At 48.3% G+C, this 19,482-nt stretch overlaps 4 protein-coding genes across 4 annotated transcripts in view; 2 read left to right on the top strand and 2 right to left on the bottom strand.

Annotated features, from left to right (window-relative positions):
* LOC309564445 (uncharacterized protein) overlaps positions 1-19,482 on the bottom strand; it is a 382,799-nt gene that overhangs the window by 89,357 nt on the left and 273,960 nt on the right.
* Positions 1-19,482, bottom strand: part of LOC309562642 (uncharacterized protein) — a 124,256-nt gene that overhangs the window by 63,146 nt on the left and 41,628 nt on the right. The window lies entirely within an intron of this gene.
* Positions 208-2,992, top strand: LOC309563936 (uncharacterized protein). Its single transcript, XM_082268567.1, has 5 exons — positions 208-306; positions 434-568; positions 655-778; positions 895-992; positions 2,061-2,992. Exons 1-5 carry the CDS (start codon positions 211-213, stop codon positions 2,871-2,873), a joined length of 1,266 nt encoding a protein of 421 aa, XP_082124693.1. The 5' UTR covers positions 208-210; the 3' UTR covers positions 2,874-2,992.
* LOC309563935 (uncharacterized protein) lies at positions 10,597-19,079 on the top strand (the record flags this gene model as incomplete). The annotated part of the gene is made up of 3 exons (XM_082268566.1): positions 10,597-10,674; positions 15,736-15,822; positions 18,222-19,079. The coding sequence occupies 3 exons, from the start codon at positions 10,597-10,599 to the stop codon at positions 19,077-19,079; spliced, it is 1,023 nt and encodes a 340-aa protein (XP_082124692.1).

Here is a 19,482-nt window from a genome sequence, read left to right as displayed (position 1 = left end):
CAAAAATAATGTACATGCAGATTTTTTTGAAAAAAAGATTATTAAAATGTTGTTATAAAAAGGCCCCTAAGTAACCCAGACAGCATTTGTCAATTCACACCGGGGGCAGCCGGCTTATTAGATCCTCATATCCCGATCCTAATATTGTACAACCAATACAGTCCAGGTAATTCTCCACCATCCGTCTACAGAGAACCCCGCATAGATCACATGACCATATCACTGAGGATGGAGGAGGACCGAAGTCACATGACTGAGAGGATATTAGATCTCACGCTGGAGATCATCTACCTGCTGACCGGAGAGGTGAGGAGGATTCTGGGAGGTCACATGACATCACTCTTATCTCTATTAATAAAACACAGACCTGACCGGAGAGGTGAGGAGGATTCTGGGATTCTAACATGATATTCCTATTGGTTCCCCAATACAGAGATTTCCTCTTCTGAAGTCAGGTGATCATATGACCATCACAGTGCCTCCATGGGACTCCCTAAAACCTGAGAGACACAACATGGAGAAGATTCTAGAAGTCACCAAGAAGATGATGGAGCTGCTGACAGGAGAGGTGAGCGGTGCTGGGAATTCTGGGACATTATCCAGTAACAGACAAGGGATGTGTCTGGATGGTGACTGTATCATTGTGTGTGTCAGGTTCCTATAAGGTGTCAGGATGTCACTGTCTATTTCTCCATGGAGGAGTGGGAGTATTTAGAAGGACACAAGGATCTCTACAAGGACGTCATGATGGAGAATCAGCCGCCCCTCACATCACCGGGTAAGAGGAGACTTTATTGTAAAGGAGAGAGCAGTACGGAGGATCCACCTAGATCCCCCATCATCTGATAAACACATAGAAACAATGTATTCAGTCAGTGTGTGTGTTTCCTACAGATGGATCCAGTAATGGGAACCCACCAGAGAGATGTCCCCGTCCTCTGTATTCCCGGGATTCCACACAGGAAGATCACACCATCCCTCACCATCATCAGGTTGGTGCTCAACAAATATTGTTGGTATGATTTTTATACAAGCCATTTGTGTTATAATGAATGTTTTATTATATATTTAGAGTGGAAACTTGGGGGGTCATAACTTTGTTTTTAAAGAAGAGTATAAAGAGGAGGATGGGCAGTATGGTCTGATGAAGGAGCTTTCTGTAGAACCCAAAGATCCCTACAAGGACAATATGATGGAGCCAGCTAATAAGAAAAAAACCCCAGAGAGATGTCCCCGTCCTCTGTATTCTCGGCATTCCACACAGGAAGGTCACACCATCCCTCACTGTTACAAGGTTGGTGGGATGGAGCATCTAGAACATGGCCTTATGGAGATGATGTGTGTATTTTTTATGTGAGCTTATATTTTAAAGATGTTATTGTTAATCCTTCTCTTGGTTTAGGGTGAAGATCTGATAGAAATAAAAGTTGAGGTTAAAGCAGAAGAAGAAGAGACGTATGTGAGGGATGACCAGCAGTCTATGGAGGAGGATGGAATAACGGGGACATTTATAGAGGAGGACACTCCTACAGAGATCAGCACAGGTGGGTCATTAACTCTAAATACATTCCTTCACCCATACTGCTCACTGATTGGTTCAAAGTAGGGCAGGAACCCATTTACTAGTTACCTTGAGGGGGGAATTGTAAGATCCTCAGAGACGAAGCTGCCTGATGTGGGCGGAGTCCTGGTTTAGGGGAACCAATCTGCTGATGTCTCGTAAAAATCTTCGTATTTCTATTTTAGTACATGGATGGGAGATGAGGAAAACCTCAGAGGATTGTCTCACTTTGTCTCCAGACTGTAAAGTAGAAGATGAGGACATCACACAGTATAGTCCAGGAGAAAACCCAGCTACCTCAAATGTCCATCCGGCACCACCCAGTGTAGACGGACCATCGTATTCCTCTTATCCTGAGGAACCTCAGACTGTGAGGGATGGTGCCGGACCATTGTTTTCCTCTTATCCTGAGGAACCTCAGACTGTGAGGGACAGTGCCGGACCATCGTATTCCTCTTATCCTGAGGAACCTCAGACTGTGAGGGACGGTGCGGGACCATCGTATTCCTATTATCCTGAGGAACCTCAGACTGTGAGGGACAGTGCCGGACCATCGTATTCCTCTTATCCTGAGAAACCTCAGACTGTGAGGGACGGTGCCATCTTTATAACATGTAAGAGGTTTCCCTGTAATGAGTGCGGAAAGAGTTTCTATTTTCAATCCACTCTTAATATGCATAAAAGATGTCACACAGGTGAGAAGCCGTATTCCTGCCCTGAGTGCGAGAAATGTTTTTCAGCTAAGTCCCATCTTAACAGACATCAGAGATTGCACACAGGGGAGAAGCCGTACTGCTGTCCTGAATGCGGGAAATGTTTTTCAGATAAGTCGCATCTTAACAAACATCAGAGATGGCACACGGGTGAGAAGCTGTATTCCTGTCCTGAGTGCGGGAAATGTTTTGTACAAAAATCAGACATTGTCTCACATCAAAGGTCTCACACGGGGGAAAAGCCGTATTCTTGTACTGAGTGCGGGAAATGTTTTTCGGAGAAGTCCAATCGTAACAGACATCAGAGATCACACAAGAAGGAGAAGCCGCTTTCCTGTTCTGAGTGTGGGAAATGTTTTGCTAAAAAATCACAACTGGTCACACATCAGAGGTCACACACGGGGGAGAAGCCATTTGCCTGTCCAGAGTGCGGGAAATGTTTTTTAGACATGTCCCGTCTTTACAAACATCAAAGATGGCACATGGGTGAGAAGCCGTATTCCTGTCCTGAGTGCGGGAAATGTTTTTCAAAGAAGTCCGATTTTAACAGACATCTGAGATCTCACACGGGGGAGAAGCCACTTTCCTGTCCTGAGTGAGGGAATTTTTCCTCACTGAAGTCCTGTCTTCCTGTACATCAGGGGTCCCACACAACCCCTGAGGTGTATTAGTGCCTTATGTGCGGGAAATGTCTTCTGTTTGAATTTTGCTGGACATGTGGGGAAGAAGCACACCCTGATATGCAACTCAGATATACTCCATGGCTGATCTTCATCATGTAAGAAACACTTCATAAGAAGATCAGAGATCACCAAAGACATGAATGAAGTGTTGTCTCGTGTTGGCCATTGATAGCAGGAGAAAAATAAAAATGGAGTCCTTACCTTTCGTTGGCTGAGTACATTTTGTGGTGGAAACTTTTACAAACATCCTCTCAGAACCCTGCCTCTGGGGTGCCCCCTGGGGTACGCTCTGTGACTGCTGAGCTGATCACAGGTCACAGTGAAGGGCCAATCACAGCAGCCCTTTACCATGTGATCAGCTGATGACATGTAACCAGACTTGCCGGTTATCAGCATTCCTTTCCTCCCCCGCAGGAGAAAAATAAAAATGGAGTCATTAACTTTCATTGGCTGAGTACATTTTGTGATGTAAACTTTCACAAACTCTTACTGTTGGCAATAATTCAGACTCGCATGGCCCTAGGCATCAAAGTTCCTTCAGATATTTGGGAGCACTCAATGAGACACAGAGACGGCAGGTACGATGTCACAGAATGCTCGGCTTTATTCAGACAATGAAATCATTTTTATAGAAGGAGAAAAAGGGGAAGTCCCTCTTTCAGTATTATACATAGAGTTGATAGAAGAATAGCAGTTTACCATTATAGCAGTTTACTTCAAGTCACGTACTTACATATGAGCTAATTAAAATAAGGCGTAGTTATAATTGGCATTACATCAGACTTGTTCTAAGGGTTAAGATAAGGTGTAATTAGTTACTTCGAACAGACTTGCTTTTTAGGTGTCAGTTTGACCACAAAGCGTAACGTCCTGGAAACTTTCAAGGGCATTTACTTAGATAGCCTTTTTAATTAAGCTGAGTCTAGGGTTTTAGTAATAAGATGAAGTTGAAAGAACAAAATTGAGTTGAAAAAACAAGATGGAGGATAAATATTCCTTCACTTACAGGTCTGTTTTTAAAACAATCATTGGACAAACGTGACATGCTTTACATATACAACCCCTAAACTTGCCAATGTCTGCCCCAACCTAGGTTCAGTCCAAGCCTGGAGCTCATTCTTAGTGGTCAGCATAGAGGACCCTTACATTGGGGAAGAAGGATCCTATGCATTGCCCACAAAGAATGAGCTCTGAATTTGGACTGATCATGGTAGTTACACATTTTAGGACTTGTTTAAACGTTCAGACCTAGCCGCCCCTGTGAAAAAGTGATCCATGGTGGTTCATTTTTCAGAGAGTTGGTGACGGGGGGGGGGGGGGGGGGGGGGCAATATGTCACCTCACCATGTGTTTTAACACTGAAAAGTCTGCAAAAAGGAAAAACATGTACAAAAGAGGAGTGAAAAGGAGGATGGTCGGGGGGGGGGGGGTGGTTACTAGGATGAAAAGGGGGGCAGAGTAGTGAGGAAGGATCTAGGGTAGTGAAGAGGGGCAGGCGGGCAGTGAGGATGGGGAAGGGGATTTGAAGAGGGAGAGGTGAGTGAAGAGGGAGATGTGGAGGTAATAAGCAGGGCAGTCAAGAGAGGGATGGGGAGGTGAAGAGAGGGATGAGGAGTCAGAAGTGGGGATGAAGGGGGGGGCAAGGCAGGTAATGAAGGGGAAGTAAATAGGGGGACAGTGCAGTGGAGAGGTGAAAAAGAGGACAAGGTGGTAAAAAGGGGGACAGGAGAGGGGCAGAAGGCGTGAAGAGGAGGGTGAAAATGGGTGATAAGAGGGCAGTTTGGAGAGGGATAGGGAAATGAAGAGGAGGTAGTAGAATGAAGATAAGGAGGGGGAGATAAAGAGTGGGAAGGTGGATGAAAAGGGAGGCAGAGCAGTGAGTAAAGAATTAACATAGTGAAGTGGGAGGGGGGCAATGCAGTGAAAAGGGGGAAGGGGATTTGATGAGGGAGATGTGGAGGTGATAAGCGGGAACAGGGCAGTCAAAAGAGGGACTGGGAAGGGGGATGATGATGGGGAAGGGGAGATGAAGAGAGGGACAGAAGGGTGATGAGGGGGACAGTGCAGTGATGAGGGGGATGGGAAGGTGAAAAAGGGCATGAGGCAGTAAAAAGGGGGATGAAGAGGGGGTATAGGGCAATAAAGTGGAGTGGAGAGGGGCAGAAAGCAGTGAAGAGGGGGGAGGGAAGGTGAAAAGGGATGATAAGAGGGCAGTTAGGAGAGGGATGGAGAAATGAAGAGGGGGCAATAGAAGAACGATAAGGAAGGGAAGATGAAAAGGGGTCAGAGCAGTGAGGAAGGACCTAGGGTAGTGAAGAGGGGGGGGGGGGGGAGTTGAGGGGGGCAGTGAAGTTAAGAGGGGGAAGGGGATCTGAAGAAGGAGAGGTGAGTGAAGAGAAAGATGTGGAGGTTTATAGGCGGGAGCAGGGCTGTCAAGAGAGGGATGGGAAGGTGAAGAGGGGGCAAGGCAGGTGATAAGGGGAGGTGAAGAGAGGGACAGAAGGGTAATGAGGGGGGTGGGAGGATGAGGAGGCAGAGGGGGGGGGGGGCAGTGCAGTGATGAGGGGGATAGAGAGGTGAAAAAGGACAAGGTGGTAAAAAGGGGGATGAGGGGGTACAGGGCAGTGGAGTGGAGAGGGGCAGAAGGCGATGAAGAGGGGGAAGGGAAGGTAAAAAAGGGTGATAAGAGGGCAGTTAGGAGAGGGATGGGGGAAGTAGAATGAAGATAAGGAAGGGGAGATGAAGAGTGGGAAGGTGGCTGAAAAGGGGGAGCAGATCAGTGAGAAAGGAATTAGGGTAGTGAAGAGGGGGGCAATGCAGTGAAGAGGGGGAAGGGGAGTGAATAGGGAGAGGTGGAGGTGATAAGCAGGAGCAGGGCAATCAAAAGAGGGGTGGGGAGGTGGGAAGGAAGATGAGGAGAGGCAAGGGAGGTAATGAGGGGCCAAGGCAGGTGATGATGGGGAAAGGGGGATGAAGAGAGGGACAGAAGTGATGAGGAGGAGAAGAGGAGGGGTATTGGAAGGTGAAAAAGGGCACGAGGCTGTAAAAGGGGATGAGAGATGAAGAGGGAGTATTGGGCAATAAAGGGTAAAGGGGAGAGGGGCAGAAGGCAGTGAAGAGGGGGGAGGGGAGCTGAAAAGGGGTGACAAGAGGGCAGTTAGGAGAGGGATGGTCAAATAAAGAGGGGGCAGTAGAAGGAAGATAAGGAAGGGGAGATGAAGAGTGGGAAGGGGGGCAGAGCAGTGAGGAAGGACATAGGGTAATGAAGAGGGAGGGGGGCAGTGAGGTGAAGAGGGGGAAAGGGATTCGAGGAGGGAGATGTGGAGGTGATAGGCAGGAGCAGGGTAGTCAAGAGAGGGATGGGAAGGTAAAGAGGGGGATGAAGAGACAGAAGGGGAATGAAGAGAGGCAAGGCAGAAGAAGAGGGGACCAGGCAGGTGATGATGGGGAAGGGCAGATGAAGAGAGAAACAGAAGGGTGATGGGGGGGGGGGTGAGGAGGCGAAGATGGGGACAGTGCAGTGATGAGGGGGGGTGGAGAAGGGGATAGGGAGGGGAAAAAGGGGGATGAGGAGGGGGTACAGGGCAATGAAGTGGAGTGGGGCAGAAGGCGGTGAAGAGGGGGAAGGAGAGGTGAAAAGAGGGCAGTTAGGAGAGGGATGGAGAAATGAAGAGGGGGTAGTAGAAGGAAGATAAGTAAAGGGACATGAAGAATTAGAAGGCGGTGAAAAGTGGTGTAGGGCAGGTGAAGAGTGGGAAGGGGAGGTGAAGAGGAGGACAAGAGAATTAAGAAGCGATAGCACTCATGAGGGGGATGAGGAGGTGGAGATGAAGAGAGGGCATTGAAGAAGGGGGATGGAGAGTAGGAAATATGGAGTGAAGAGGGAGATGGGGTGATGAAGAAGGGGCCAAGGTGGTGAAAAGGGGGGAAAAGATAGAGACAGGGCAATGAAGGGGGTGGAGAGGGGCAGAAGGGGGTGAGGAGGACTTAGGGTGTTATTAGGGGTATGGGGGGTTGATTCAGGTACATGGGAGTATTTGATCTTAGAAGTGGACAAGTGGCACCCTCAACACCCCTTCTTACACCACACAAGGGGACCCTGATGACTCTTATACAAACCCCACACGCTCCCCTCCTCCCAGGACTACCACCTGTCAGAGGATTGGAAAACAGTAAGAAGCAATGACTTCTAAATACCTGGCAGGGTTGGAGAAGGCAGGTACTCATCACTGGACACCCCATAGGGGTGGCTTTCAGGGAAGAGCCCACACCGTGCCGGAGCAAGGTCATCCAGCGCCCAGGGCAAAGATGCTAAACTTTGCCCCCCCTTCTCTTAGGGTTAGGGTGAGCGTGCCCCCATCCCCACAATAAACCATTGCGCCCCTCCTGACCACCCTTGTCCTGGCCCTGATTCCACACACTGCGCACAGCATCCTAATGAATCCGGAGAGCAGGAAAGCCTCCGTCCACTGTTGATTACTGCATACTCACTGGCCACTTACATCACCATCCTGGACGCTGATTGACCTCCCCTTGTCTGGCCACAAAGAGAACAATGACACTTTACGCTGAGATTTACGGGACAAAGACATTGCGGGACAAATAACTAAAAAGCGTGACTGTCAACACAAGGCCGTGTTCACACTATAAAATGTTTCTTAAGGCTGCAGTTCCTCTGAGCTCCACAAGATGGTAATCTCACTTCTACTCAGACAGGAAGTCTCTATGGAAGACAGGAAGTGATGTCAGGTACAAACAGGAAGTGAAGTCAGGTAGAGACAGGAAGTTCGTGTGACTCGAAGTAGAGAAAAGACATTGTTGGAAGTGGCAGCAGAGAGGTAATAAGATCTTATTTATGTGCCCGCTCCGATGGGAGTGCCACCCTCTATCAGGAGGTTGGTTGTGGATGAGATTTTGGTGATGGGTTTTAAGGCTGATGACATCTTTGCGCTAATCAGTCCGGTAGGCCCCTATGAGTAGGATCTTTTCTTTGTTCACCCGAGTCGCTTGACGTTTTTTGGGAGAAGTATGAGCGTGAGTGGAAGGGACTCGCCCCAACGATTGTCTCATTCCAACCTCCTGTTAAAAATGTCACCATCCTGGTAAGGAATGGATCAATTTCTTCTGCTGACTTGTCTGTCTGGCTGAGGAGATTTGGGGAGCTTCTAACCCCTATAAAGAAGATTGTGAATGAGAGGGAGATATGGACAAGTGGGTGGTCAGCATGGACCAGAGGAGGATATGGACAGGTGGGTGGTCGGCATGGACCAGAGGAGGTTATGGACAGGTGTGTGGTAGGCATGGACCAGAGGGGGATATGGACGGGGGGGGGGGGGGGGGGGTGGTCGGCGTGGACTAGAGAGGTATATGGACAGGGGGGGGTCGGCGCGGACGAGTGAGTTATATGGACAAGTGGGTGGTCAGCGTGGACCAGAGGGGGATATGGACAGGTGGTTGGTCAGCATGGACCAGAGGGGGATATGGACAGGTGGGTGGTCAGCATGGACCATAGGGGAATATGGGCAGGTGGGTGGTCAGCATAGACCAAAGGAGGATATGGACAAGTTGGTGGTAGGCGCGGGCCAGAGTGGGATATGGACAGGTGGGTGGTCGGTGCGAGCCAGAGGGGGATATGGACAGGTGGGTGGTCAGCATGGACCAGAGGAGGATATGGACAGGTTGGTGGTAGGTGCGGCCAGAGGAGGGTATGGACGGGGGGTGGTTGGCACAGACGAGAGAGGGATATGGACAGGTGGGTGGTCGGCGCGGACCAGAGGGGGATATGGACAGGTGGGTGGTCGGCGTGGACCAGAGAAGGGTATATGGATAGGTGGGTGGGTGGCGCGGTCCAGAGGGGGATATGGACAGGCGGGTAGTCGGTGTGGACGAGAGGGGGATATGGACAGGTGGGTGGTCGGTATGGACGAGAGGGGGATATGGACAGGCGGGTGGTCGGTGTGGACGAGAGGGGGCTATGGACAGGCGGGTTGTCGGTGTGGACAAGAAGGGGATATGGACAGGCGGGTTGTCGGTGTGGACGAGAGGGGGATATGGACAGGCGGGTGGTCGGTGTGGATGAGAGGGGGATGTGGACGGTGTGGACGAGAGGGGGATATGTACAGGCGGGTGGTGGATGTGGACGAGAGGGGGATATGGACAGGCGGGTGGTGGATGTGGATGAGAGGGGGATTTGGACAGGTATGTGGACGAGAGGGGGATATGGACAGGTGCGTGGATGAGAGGGGGATATGGACAGGTGGGTGGTCAGTGTGGAGGAGAGGGGGATATGTACAGGCGGGTGGTGGATGTGGACGAGAGGGGGTTATGGACAGGCGGGTGGTCGGTGTGGAGGAGAGGGGGATATGTACAGGCGGGTGGTGGATGTGGACGAGAGGGGGATATGGACAGGCGGGTGGTGGATGTGGACGAGAGGGGGATATGGACAGGTGGGTGGTGGATGTGGACGAGAGGGGGATATGGACAGGCGGGTGGTGGATGTGGACGAGAGGGGGATATGGACAGGCGGGTGGTGGATGTGGACGAGAGGGGGATATGGACAGGCGGGTGGTGGATGTGGACGAGAGGGGGATATGGAAAGACGGGTGGTCTGTGCAGATGAGGCTAAATGTGTGTGGGAATCTAGTCCAGGATCTGCCCTCTTCAGCCTTTATTGGGAAGGATAGGATTGTTGTGTTCTACCCTGGAAAGCCCAAACTCTCTAATAGGTGTAGTTTTTTTTAGGTCATTTCACCTCATGTCGAGCTGAAGTGCTCTCTGCATCAGGACCTGGACCATCTGGCTAAGGATTGCAATAGGATCAGATGTAATCTGTGTGATGATGTTGGGCATGCATACAGCCAGTGCTCTGAGGCCATGCATAACCAGTCAGCTTTGGTGGATGTTTTTCACCTGGACATGGAGGAGGCAGAGGCTAGGGGGGCTACACCAGGATTCCCCAATGTCTCTGCCCCTGTTGTCTCTCAGTCTCCCCAGAGGAATTGGGGGCTGTAGAGGAGGCTTGACCAGTGTGTATGGTTGCACCGACCCCCGCTTTCCAGTGTCTGAGGGCACGAGGCACCGGGGATGGACTGAATGATGGTGGGGCTGTTGAGGTGAAAGGTGGGGGGGGGGGGCTGCTGTGGTGAGTGGAGTGGAGTGGATGATGGTGGAATTGAAGATGACTGCTTTACAGTCAGGATTGTCATGTGATGATATGAAGTGGATGGAGGCAAAAAGAAGCCCTGGGAGGAGAAGGAGGATGTGCATGTACCTGAACCTGGGAGGGTGGGGGTGTCCAACAAGTTAGAAGTGTTTTCTGAGGTGGAGGATAAGGCTTCTTCAGGTGATGAGTTGGTAATTTCCATGGAGGAGGAATCGCAAAGGACACTGAAGTGTGCAGGGTCCCTACGGAGGGGGGTAAGCAGGCTAAGAAACGCGTACCTCAAGCATCCTGAGGGCGGTTCCCACTCCTTTGAAGGTGGCGACCGTTACTGTTGCCAGCATAAAATCAGTGAATGACCAGAACCAGGTGGAGGGTAAGGCTTCTTCAGGTGAGGAGTTGGTAATTTCCATGGAGGAGGAATCACAAAGGACACTGAAGTGTGCAGGGTCCCTACGGAGGGGGTAAGCAGGCTAAGAAATGCGTACCGCAATCATCCTGACGGCGGTTCCCACTCCTTTAAAGGTGGTGACCATTATTGTCGCCAGCATAAAATCAGTAAGTGCTCGTAATGTGGTCTTATTGTTGCTCAGCAGGTTTGATGCTGATGGGGTTTTTTTTTTTTTTTTGCAAGAGACCAGGTTGTCTAGTTTGGCTGATATTCATCTGGACAAGGAGTAGAGGCGCGGCCCTTTCTTTTGGTCTCTCTTCGCCGAGTCTTGCACTGGAGTTGCGGTACTTTTTTCCGGGATGGTAACCTATTGTCGGATTATTGATTTAGAAATGGGGAGGTGCATGGTCTTAGATGTCTCCATGGGAGGGCTGTACCTGCGCCTGATCAACATCTATGTTGGGGAACTATGCCTTCTTGGCACCAGGTGGTAGAGTTTTCCATTCACTGTATTCTGTCTGTGACTCTGAATAACCCCGATACACCACCTAGGTGGAGGGGTACCTAGAAGTAAGTGAATCCTTTGAGGGCTTTTTTTAGGCACAGGTATCGATCATAGACTTTTGCAGCAGTGAATCCGAGTGGTTGGAGCTTACAAAACGAAGGATCGTTGGGTTTTTCAAGGCCATAGGAAGAAAAAAACAGCTTGATATGTATGTCACCTACCAGCGTCTGTTGAGGAAGCTTGATAGGCTTGTCTTGAATAATGGAGATCTGGGGATGATCTGAGGTTAAACTCTTGCTCAGGAAGTGTCAATATGACAAGAATGCAAACAAGGTAGAGCAGTTAAGTCAGTTGTAGGCCTGGTTGACAGTACGGGTTCCTTGACAAAGTCCAAGTCGTGGATCCTGGAAACTGCCAGGTCATATTATTATGCTGACCTCCTGGATAGGAGGGACCTCGATCGGGCTGGCATGTGAAGTTTTCTGGATTCTACTCCAGGACTGGGAAATGGCAGTTCTCTTGTGAGTTTGACAGATGACATCAAGGCAGATGAGGTGGTTAAGGTGATTGATAAGCTTGCCATTAAGAAGTCGCCCGGGCCAGATGGATTGACAGCCGAGTTTTATAAGCACTTTAAGGTTACTCTGGCCCCGTATTTGGTGGAGGTTTTTATGAGATAGAGGGCTATCTGAGAGAGGGTTCGCTCTCTCCTTCCATGTGACAATCTGCAGTGATTCTTCTGTCAAAGGGTAACGATTCTTTGAGAATTGGCGGCCCGTTAGCCTTCTCAATTAGGATAGTGTCAAGATATGAACATATATTAAAGAACTTTTTCATCACATAATCCAGAGTTCCCTCTTAACATGAAGATATATTTTTATTAGTTTTAGAATTCTGTCTGTTATTGTGTAATTGTTCTATCATGTCCCAGTTGTGTTCCAGATGGTATGAAATGTTCTGCCAAAGATATGATAAGATTCCCGGAAAGAGATGTTTATGAAAACAAGCCCGTTATTACCGTAAAATGTAAAAAGCCCCCAATCAATCATTTTTAATTCTCGGACTAACCTTTCACTCTACGTCATTGTCTCGGTCAAGATGACCGTTAGGGCTGCGCATCTTCACTTACCTCACGATTCGATGCGATTACGATTATTAGGGTCGCGATTCGATACGATTCGATTCCGCGATGCATCACGATTACTATGGGCACCCTTTTCTAAAGGGGGATCTATGGTGACCCTGCTCTAAAGGCGGATCTATGGGGACCCTTCTCTAAAGGGGGATCTATGGGGACCCTGCTCTAAAGGAGATCTATGGGGAGCCTAGGCCTGTCCTAAAGGGGATCCAGAGGAACTGAGCTCTAAAGGGGGATCTATGGGGACCCTGCTCTAAAGGGGGATCTATGGAATAGATCCCCTTTAGTGCAGAGTCGCCATAGATCCCCCTTTAGAGCAGGCCAGCATCCCCAGAGATCCCCCTTTAGTAGAGCAGGTCCCCTCATAGATCCCCCTTTAGAGCAGGCCACATCAGGTTAGAAGAGTTACCTGATGCTAGTTGTAGTACCGTAGGCCCTGGTAAGGAGGAATGCTGGGCTCTGTAGTCCCCCTAGTTGTAGTATAACAGGCTCTGGTAAGGAGGAATGCTGGGCTCTGTAGTGCCCCTAGTTGTATTATAGCAGGCCCTGGTAAGGAGGAATGCTGGGCCCTGTAGTGCCCCGACTTACCAGGAAGCAGAGCTGCAGCCAGTTGTGGATGAAGTAGCGGTAGGTGTATGGAGTAGGGCTCGGACAGGTCCTGGGTGATGAGCCTCATGTCGGGAATTTGGAGCTCGGACTAGTGCAGTGCACGGTACAAGCGGAAAACAGGGCCTCCTCGCTCCCCTGTGGTCAACTCAGGCTGTCTGCCGAGAACCGCACCGCTACCAGAAGTGTACCGAGCTGGGAAGGCCGCGACTTTGAGCGGCCGGGCTGTCAGAGCGGGCAGTCGGGCAGCAGCGTGCTAAGTGGGTGCGCCGTGTGTATCCCGGGGCCAGAGAGAGCACTGATAGCTCCGCTCTCCTCTTCTCCCGCGCCGCGAGGAGGAGCTCCGTATCCCACAAGCCCGGCCAGCGCAGCCATGTCACTTCTGTCCCCGCCCCCCGGAAGTGACGTCATTAGGTAATCGATTATTCAACCACCCCGAATCGATGCAGAATCGCGAAGGGTCGCATCGCGATGCATCGATTCGGCGATTATATTCAGCAGCCCTAATGACCGTATGTGTAATTAGACTGTATTGTGAAATCTTGTGTAATATTGTGAAACTTTGTGTAATCTGTAACTTGCTGGCAAAAATTATTTTCTGGCGTTTATCGTCTGTAGCGGGCAATTTACTTTTTTGCCACCAGCACTGTTTGGTTCAGGTTAGAAGTGCTTTTTCAGCAGTGTTAGCTGTCCGGGATGCCCTGGAATGGTGGAGGACTGAACAAAGGTGTGGAGCAATGCTAGGTCTTTGTAGCTGCTGTCTCTCAGTCTCTGGCTTTCCATTCATCTTTTCACGTCCCCTAGATTTTTATAAGGTCAAATTTATAAAAAAAAAAAGGCTGCATGCATGGGTTAAATTTGTCATCGTTTCTTAGCCTGAGGGTTTGTTTAGTAGGAGGTTAGGGTTTTGTTGAGGACCATCATGGTAACGATGGTCACCGACTGGTGCATGCTTAGGGGGTGTCCCTGAATGGCAGTTTGGAAATGTAGTCACCCTAGTCATGTTCCGTCCTCTTCCTCCATAGTCACTGTGACGTCTTTTATCTCCAGCAGATGATGATCCACACATATATAGTGTGGAAACCTAGATTAACCCCTTGAGGGTCAGAACATTCCCTCACTTAACGGGGCCAGAACGTTCTCTTAATTTTGGAGATGTCACCTTCTCACCTTAACAGTCTCTTGTAACGAGGGATGAGATTCCGATTCAGTTTATTTTGTTGAAGGTAGCCCACCCTCACCTGTCTACCTCTTCCTCCTGCAAACCAGTCTACACATGTTCCAATTCCCCTGGGGGGTCAGTAGTCCGATGAACATCTTATATCCCCCATCCTAATATTTTACAACCAATACAGTCCAGATAACTCCACTATCCATCTACAGGAAAACCCGCATAGGTCACAGTGACATGACCACATTAATGAAGATGGAGGACCAGAGTCACATGACTGAGAGGATACTAAACCTCACCCTGGAGATCATCTACCTGCTGACCGGAGAGGTGAGGAGGATTCTGGGAGGTCACATGACATCACTCTTATCTCTATTAATAAAACGCAGACCTGACCGAGGAGGATTCTGGGAGGTCACATGACATCACTCTTATCTCTATTAATAAAACGCAGACCTGACCGAGGAGGATTCTGGGAGGTCACATGACATCACTCTTATCTCTATTAATAAAACACAGACCTGACCGGAGAGGTAAGGAGGATTCTGGGAGGTCGCATGACATCACTCTTATCTCTATTAATAAAACACAGACCTGACCGGAGAGGTGAGGAGGATTCTGGGAGGTCACATGACATCACTCTTATCTCTATTAATAAAACGCAGACCTGACCGAGGAGAGGTAAGGAGGATTCTGGGAGGTCACATGACATCACTCTTACCTCTATTAATAAAACCTAGACCTGACCGGAGAGATGAGGATTCTGGGAGGTCACATGACATCACTCTTACCTCTATTAATAAAACACAGACCTGACCGGAGAGGTGAGGAGGATTCTGGGAGGTCACATGACATCACACTTATCTCTATTAATAAAACACAGACCTGACCGGAGAGGTGAGGAGGATTCTGGGAGGTCACATGGCATCACTCTTATCTCTATTAATAAAACACAGACCTGACCGGAGAGGTGAGGAGGATTCTGGGAATGTCAAATTATATTATTGTTGGTGTTTTAATAGAGTTTCCCTCCTGTGAAGTCTGGAAAGAAGATGACCATCACAGTGCCTCCATGTGACTCCCTAAAACCTGAGAGATACAACATGCAGAAGGTTCTAGAAGTCACCAAGAAGATGATGGAGCTGCTGACAGGAGAGGTGAGCGGTGCCGGGAATTCTGGGACATTATCCAGTAACAGACAAGGGATGTGTCTGGATGGTGACTGTATCATTTTAAAGAAACTATTCCCTGCTATTTTGTTTGTTTAGAATGAGAATCTGATAGATATAAAAGATGAGGTTAAAGAGGAAGAAGAGACGTATGTGAGGGGTGATCAGCAGTTCAGGGAAGAGGTTGGGATGATGGACAAAGTTAAAGAGGAGGAATCTTCTCCAGACAGCACAGGTGAGTGATGGCCACTAAATACAAGTATATGGATTGATGTTTGAGGATCTGTATATCAACTTCTACAAGGACGTCATGATGGAGAATCAGCCGCCCCTCACATCACCGGGTAAGAGGAGACTTTATTGTAAAGGAGAGAGCAGTACGGAGGCTCCACCTAGATCCCCCATCATCTGATAAACACATAGAAACAATGTATTCAGTCAGTGTGTGTGTTTCCTACAGATGGATCCAGTAATGGGAACCCACCAGAGAGATGTCCCCGTCCTCTGTATTCCCGGGATTCCACACAGGAAGGTCACACCATCCCTCACCATCATCAGGTTGGTGGTCAACAATTATTGTTTGGTATGATTTTTATACAAGCCATTTGTGTTATAATGAATCTTTTATTATATATTAAGAGTGGAAACTTGGGGGTTCATAACATTGTTGTTAAAGAAGAGAATAAAGAGGAGGATGGGCAGTATGGTCTGATGAAGGAGCTTTCTGTACAACCCAAAGATCCCTACAAGGACAATATGATGGAGCCAGATAATAAGAAAAACGCCCCAGAGAGATGTCCCCGTCCTCTGTATTCCCGGGATTCCACACAGGTAGGTCACACCAGCCCTCATTGTTACAAGGTTGGTGGGATGGAGCATCTAGAACATGGACTTATGGAGATGATGCGTGTATTTTATATGTGAGCTTATATTTTACAGATGTTATTGTTGATCATTCTCTTGGTTTAGAGTGAAGATCCGATAGAAATAAAAGCTGAGGTTAAAGCAGAAGAAGAAGAGACGTATGTGAGGGATGATCAGCTGTCTATGGAGGAGGCTGGAATAACGGGGACATTTATAGAGGAGGACACTCCTACAGAGATCAGCACAGGTGGGCTATTAACAGAATGTCACTGTCTATTTCTCCATGGAGGAGTGGGAGTATTTAGAAGGACACAAGGATCTCTACAAGAAAGTCATGATGGAGAATCAGCCGCCCCTCACATCACCGGGTAAGAGGAGACTTTATTGTACTGTTTATCAGCCTAGAGACCCCCGGAGTGCTGTCATTCAGGTGGCTACTTGATAGTGAATACATCAGACAAGCTGTGCTGGGGAGCATTGGACTCTCGGTGACTGTGGTTTTGGAGGGACGTAGGAAAATGAACAAAAACAGGGGGAACAGAAAGTGTTTAAGAGGTGTCTAAAGGAAAGAGACCTCTAGTTACTTACCCACTCCCTTAAATATAATGGGGCTCTATGGTCAGAACAAAACATGTACAAAAACCTACAGATAAGAAGAAACTGCTTAAAGTACCATAATGATGAGCCTCCAGGGTATTGTAGCAAAAAAATAGCAAAAACAACAATAATCTATAAAAGTAAAACGCGTACTAGCTAGGGTGGGACCTTACGTCCTGAAGAAGTTGGGTTTCCGGTGAAACTCGTTGATGTCACGCTTTCCATCTCTTCTATCTCATCTGGTAGATTTAGTGGGATAGCGAAGACAAAGCGGAGCTTCACATACAGTATCTCACAAAAGTGAGTACACCCCTCACATTTTTGTGAATATTTTATTCTATCTTTTCATGTGACAACACTGAAGAAATGGCACTTTGCTACAATTTAAAGTAGTGAGTGTACAGCTTGTATAACAGTGTAAATTTGCTGTCCCCTCAAAATGACTCAACGCACAGCCATTAATGTCTAAACCGCTGACAACATAAGGGAGTACACCCCTAAGTGACAATGTCCAAATTGGGCCCAAAGTGTCAATACTTGGTGGCCACACATTTATTTTCCAGCACTGCTTTAACCCTCTTGGGCATGGAGTTCACCAGAGCTTCACAGGTTGCCACTGGAGTCCTTTTCCACTCCTCCATGACGACATCACGGAGCTGGTGGATGTTAGAGACCTTGCGCTCCTCCACCTTCCATTTGAGGATGCCCCACAGATGCTCAATAGGGTTTAGGTCTGGAGACAGGCAACAAAAAGGGTCTGGAGAACGGCTGGCAACAAAAGTGAGTACACGCCTAAGTGAAAATGTCCAAATTGGGCCCAATTAGCCATTTTCCCTCCCCGGTGTGGTTAACGCTGACAGGGGTGCTTACAATGATCACATTTTATTTATGTAAAACCTTTATCCCAAAAAGAGCCAAACTGTTTGCTTTACCTGGTCCATAATCCCCTCATCACTGTCACTCCTATTAAAGACAGTTCTCGTTGTTTCCTCACTCTTGTAAGATCCTCAGTAGCAGGAAAAGTGGCAAGCAGCATCTGACTAGCAAAGCAAAATAGTGATATGAAATGTAATCGCAGTGGAGGGACTAAATACCCTCCCAGCAACCAGCATCAGGTGGAGACTGATTAATAGAAGTTGCTGGGAGACCCCCGCTGGTGGACTCTGGAGCTACAACCCTCTGCCCAGGGTACCACAGTGCCACCAGCAGGTGATCCAGATTGTGACAGATGGGAACACTCATATTATAATCCCCTCATCACTGTCACTCCTATAAAAAAACAGCTCTCGTTGTTTCCTCACTCTGACTAAGGTCCATGAAAAAAGAATGAACTGGTAGGAGATCAGAGGACCCATTTACTAGTTACCTCGAGGGTGGAATTGTAAGATCCTCAGAGAAAAAGCTGACTCATGTGTGCGGAGTCCTGGTTTAGGGGAACCAATCTGCTGATGTCTAGTAATAATCTTTGTATTTCTATTTTAGTACATGGATGGGAGATGAGGAAAACCTCAGAGGATTGTCTCACTTTGTCTCCAGACTGTAAAGTAGAAGATGAGGACATCACACAGTATAGTCCAGGAGAAAACCCGGCTACCTCAAATGTCCATCCGGGACCACACAGTGTAGATGGACCATCGTATTCCTCTTATCCTGAGGAACCTCAGACTGTGAGGGACGGTGCCGGACCATCGTATTCCTCTTATCCTGAGGAACCTCAGACTGGTACCGTCTTTATAACATGTAAGGCGTTTCCCTGTGCTGTGTGCGGGAAGATTTTCAGTTGTAAATCCTATCTCGATAGGCATAAAAGATCTCACACAGGCGAAAAGCCGTATTCCTGCCCTGAGTGCGGGAAATGTTTTTCCGATAAGGCATGTCTTACCAGACATCAGAGATTGCACTCGGGTGAGAAGCCGTTTTCCTGCCCTGACTGTGGGAAATGTTTTTCAGAACAAGCACATCTTACTGTTCATCAGAGATGGCACACAGGTGAGAAGCTGCATTCCTGTTCCGAGTGCGGGAAACGTTTTGCACATAAATCAGACATGGTCGCACATCTGAGGTCTCACACAGGGGAAAAGCCATATTCCTGTATTGAGTGCGGGAAATGTTTTTCAGATAGATCCAGTCGTAGCAGACATCAGAGGACTCACACAGGGGCTAAGCCATTTTCATGTCCTGAGTGCGGGAAATGTTTTTCAGTAAGATCCTCTCTTTACTCGCATCAGAAATTGCACGTGGGTGAGAAGCCGCATTCCTGCCCTGAGTGCGGTAAATGTTTTGCACAGAAATCCACTCTTAACAAACATCAGAGATCGCACACAGGGGAGAAGCCTTATTCCTGCCCTGAGTGCGGGAAATGCTTTTCCTTTAAGTCTAGTCTTTCCACACATCAGAGATTGCACACGGGGGAGAAGCCGTATTCCTGTCCTGAATGTGGGAAATGTTTTTCCTTTAAGTCCCAACTTTGTAATCATCAGAGATCGCATGCGGGGAACAAGCTACTTTCCTGTCCTGAGTGAGGGAATTGTTACTCCCTAAAGTCCTGTCTTCCTGTTCATCAGGGGTCCCACACAACCCTGGAGGTGTGTTGGTGTCTTGAGAAATGTCTTCTATATGAATGTTGGTGGACATGTGGGGAAGAAGCACACCCTGATATACACCTCAGATATACTCCATGGCTGATCTTCATGTAAGAAACACTTCGTAAGAACCCATTTATCACGCTCATTAACACTCCTATCACTCTATTCTACCTGTAACTCTCTACTTTGCCCTTCACTTCCTCCACCTACTAACTCATTCACTGCCCAAGGGATTGCACCTCAAAAATAAGATTGATACAGAAGAATATCTCCACTGTACCGATATCTCCTTCACCTTAAATTCCACTTTCACCTGCACACTGAATACGTCTCTCTTCCC

This window comes from Pelophylax lessonae, assembly GCF_965119305.1.
Source record: "Pelophylax lessonae genome assembly, chromosome: 9".
Classification (NCBI taxonomy): domain Eukaryota; kingdom Metazoa; phylum Chordata; class Amphibia; order Anura; family Ranidae; genus Pelophylax; species Pelophylax lessonae.
This window is presented reverse-complemented; position numbering and strand designations above follow the sequence as displayed.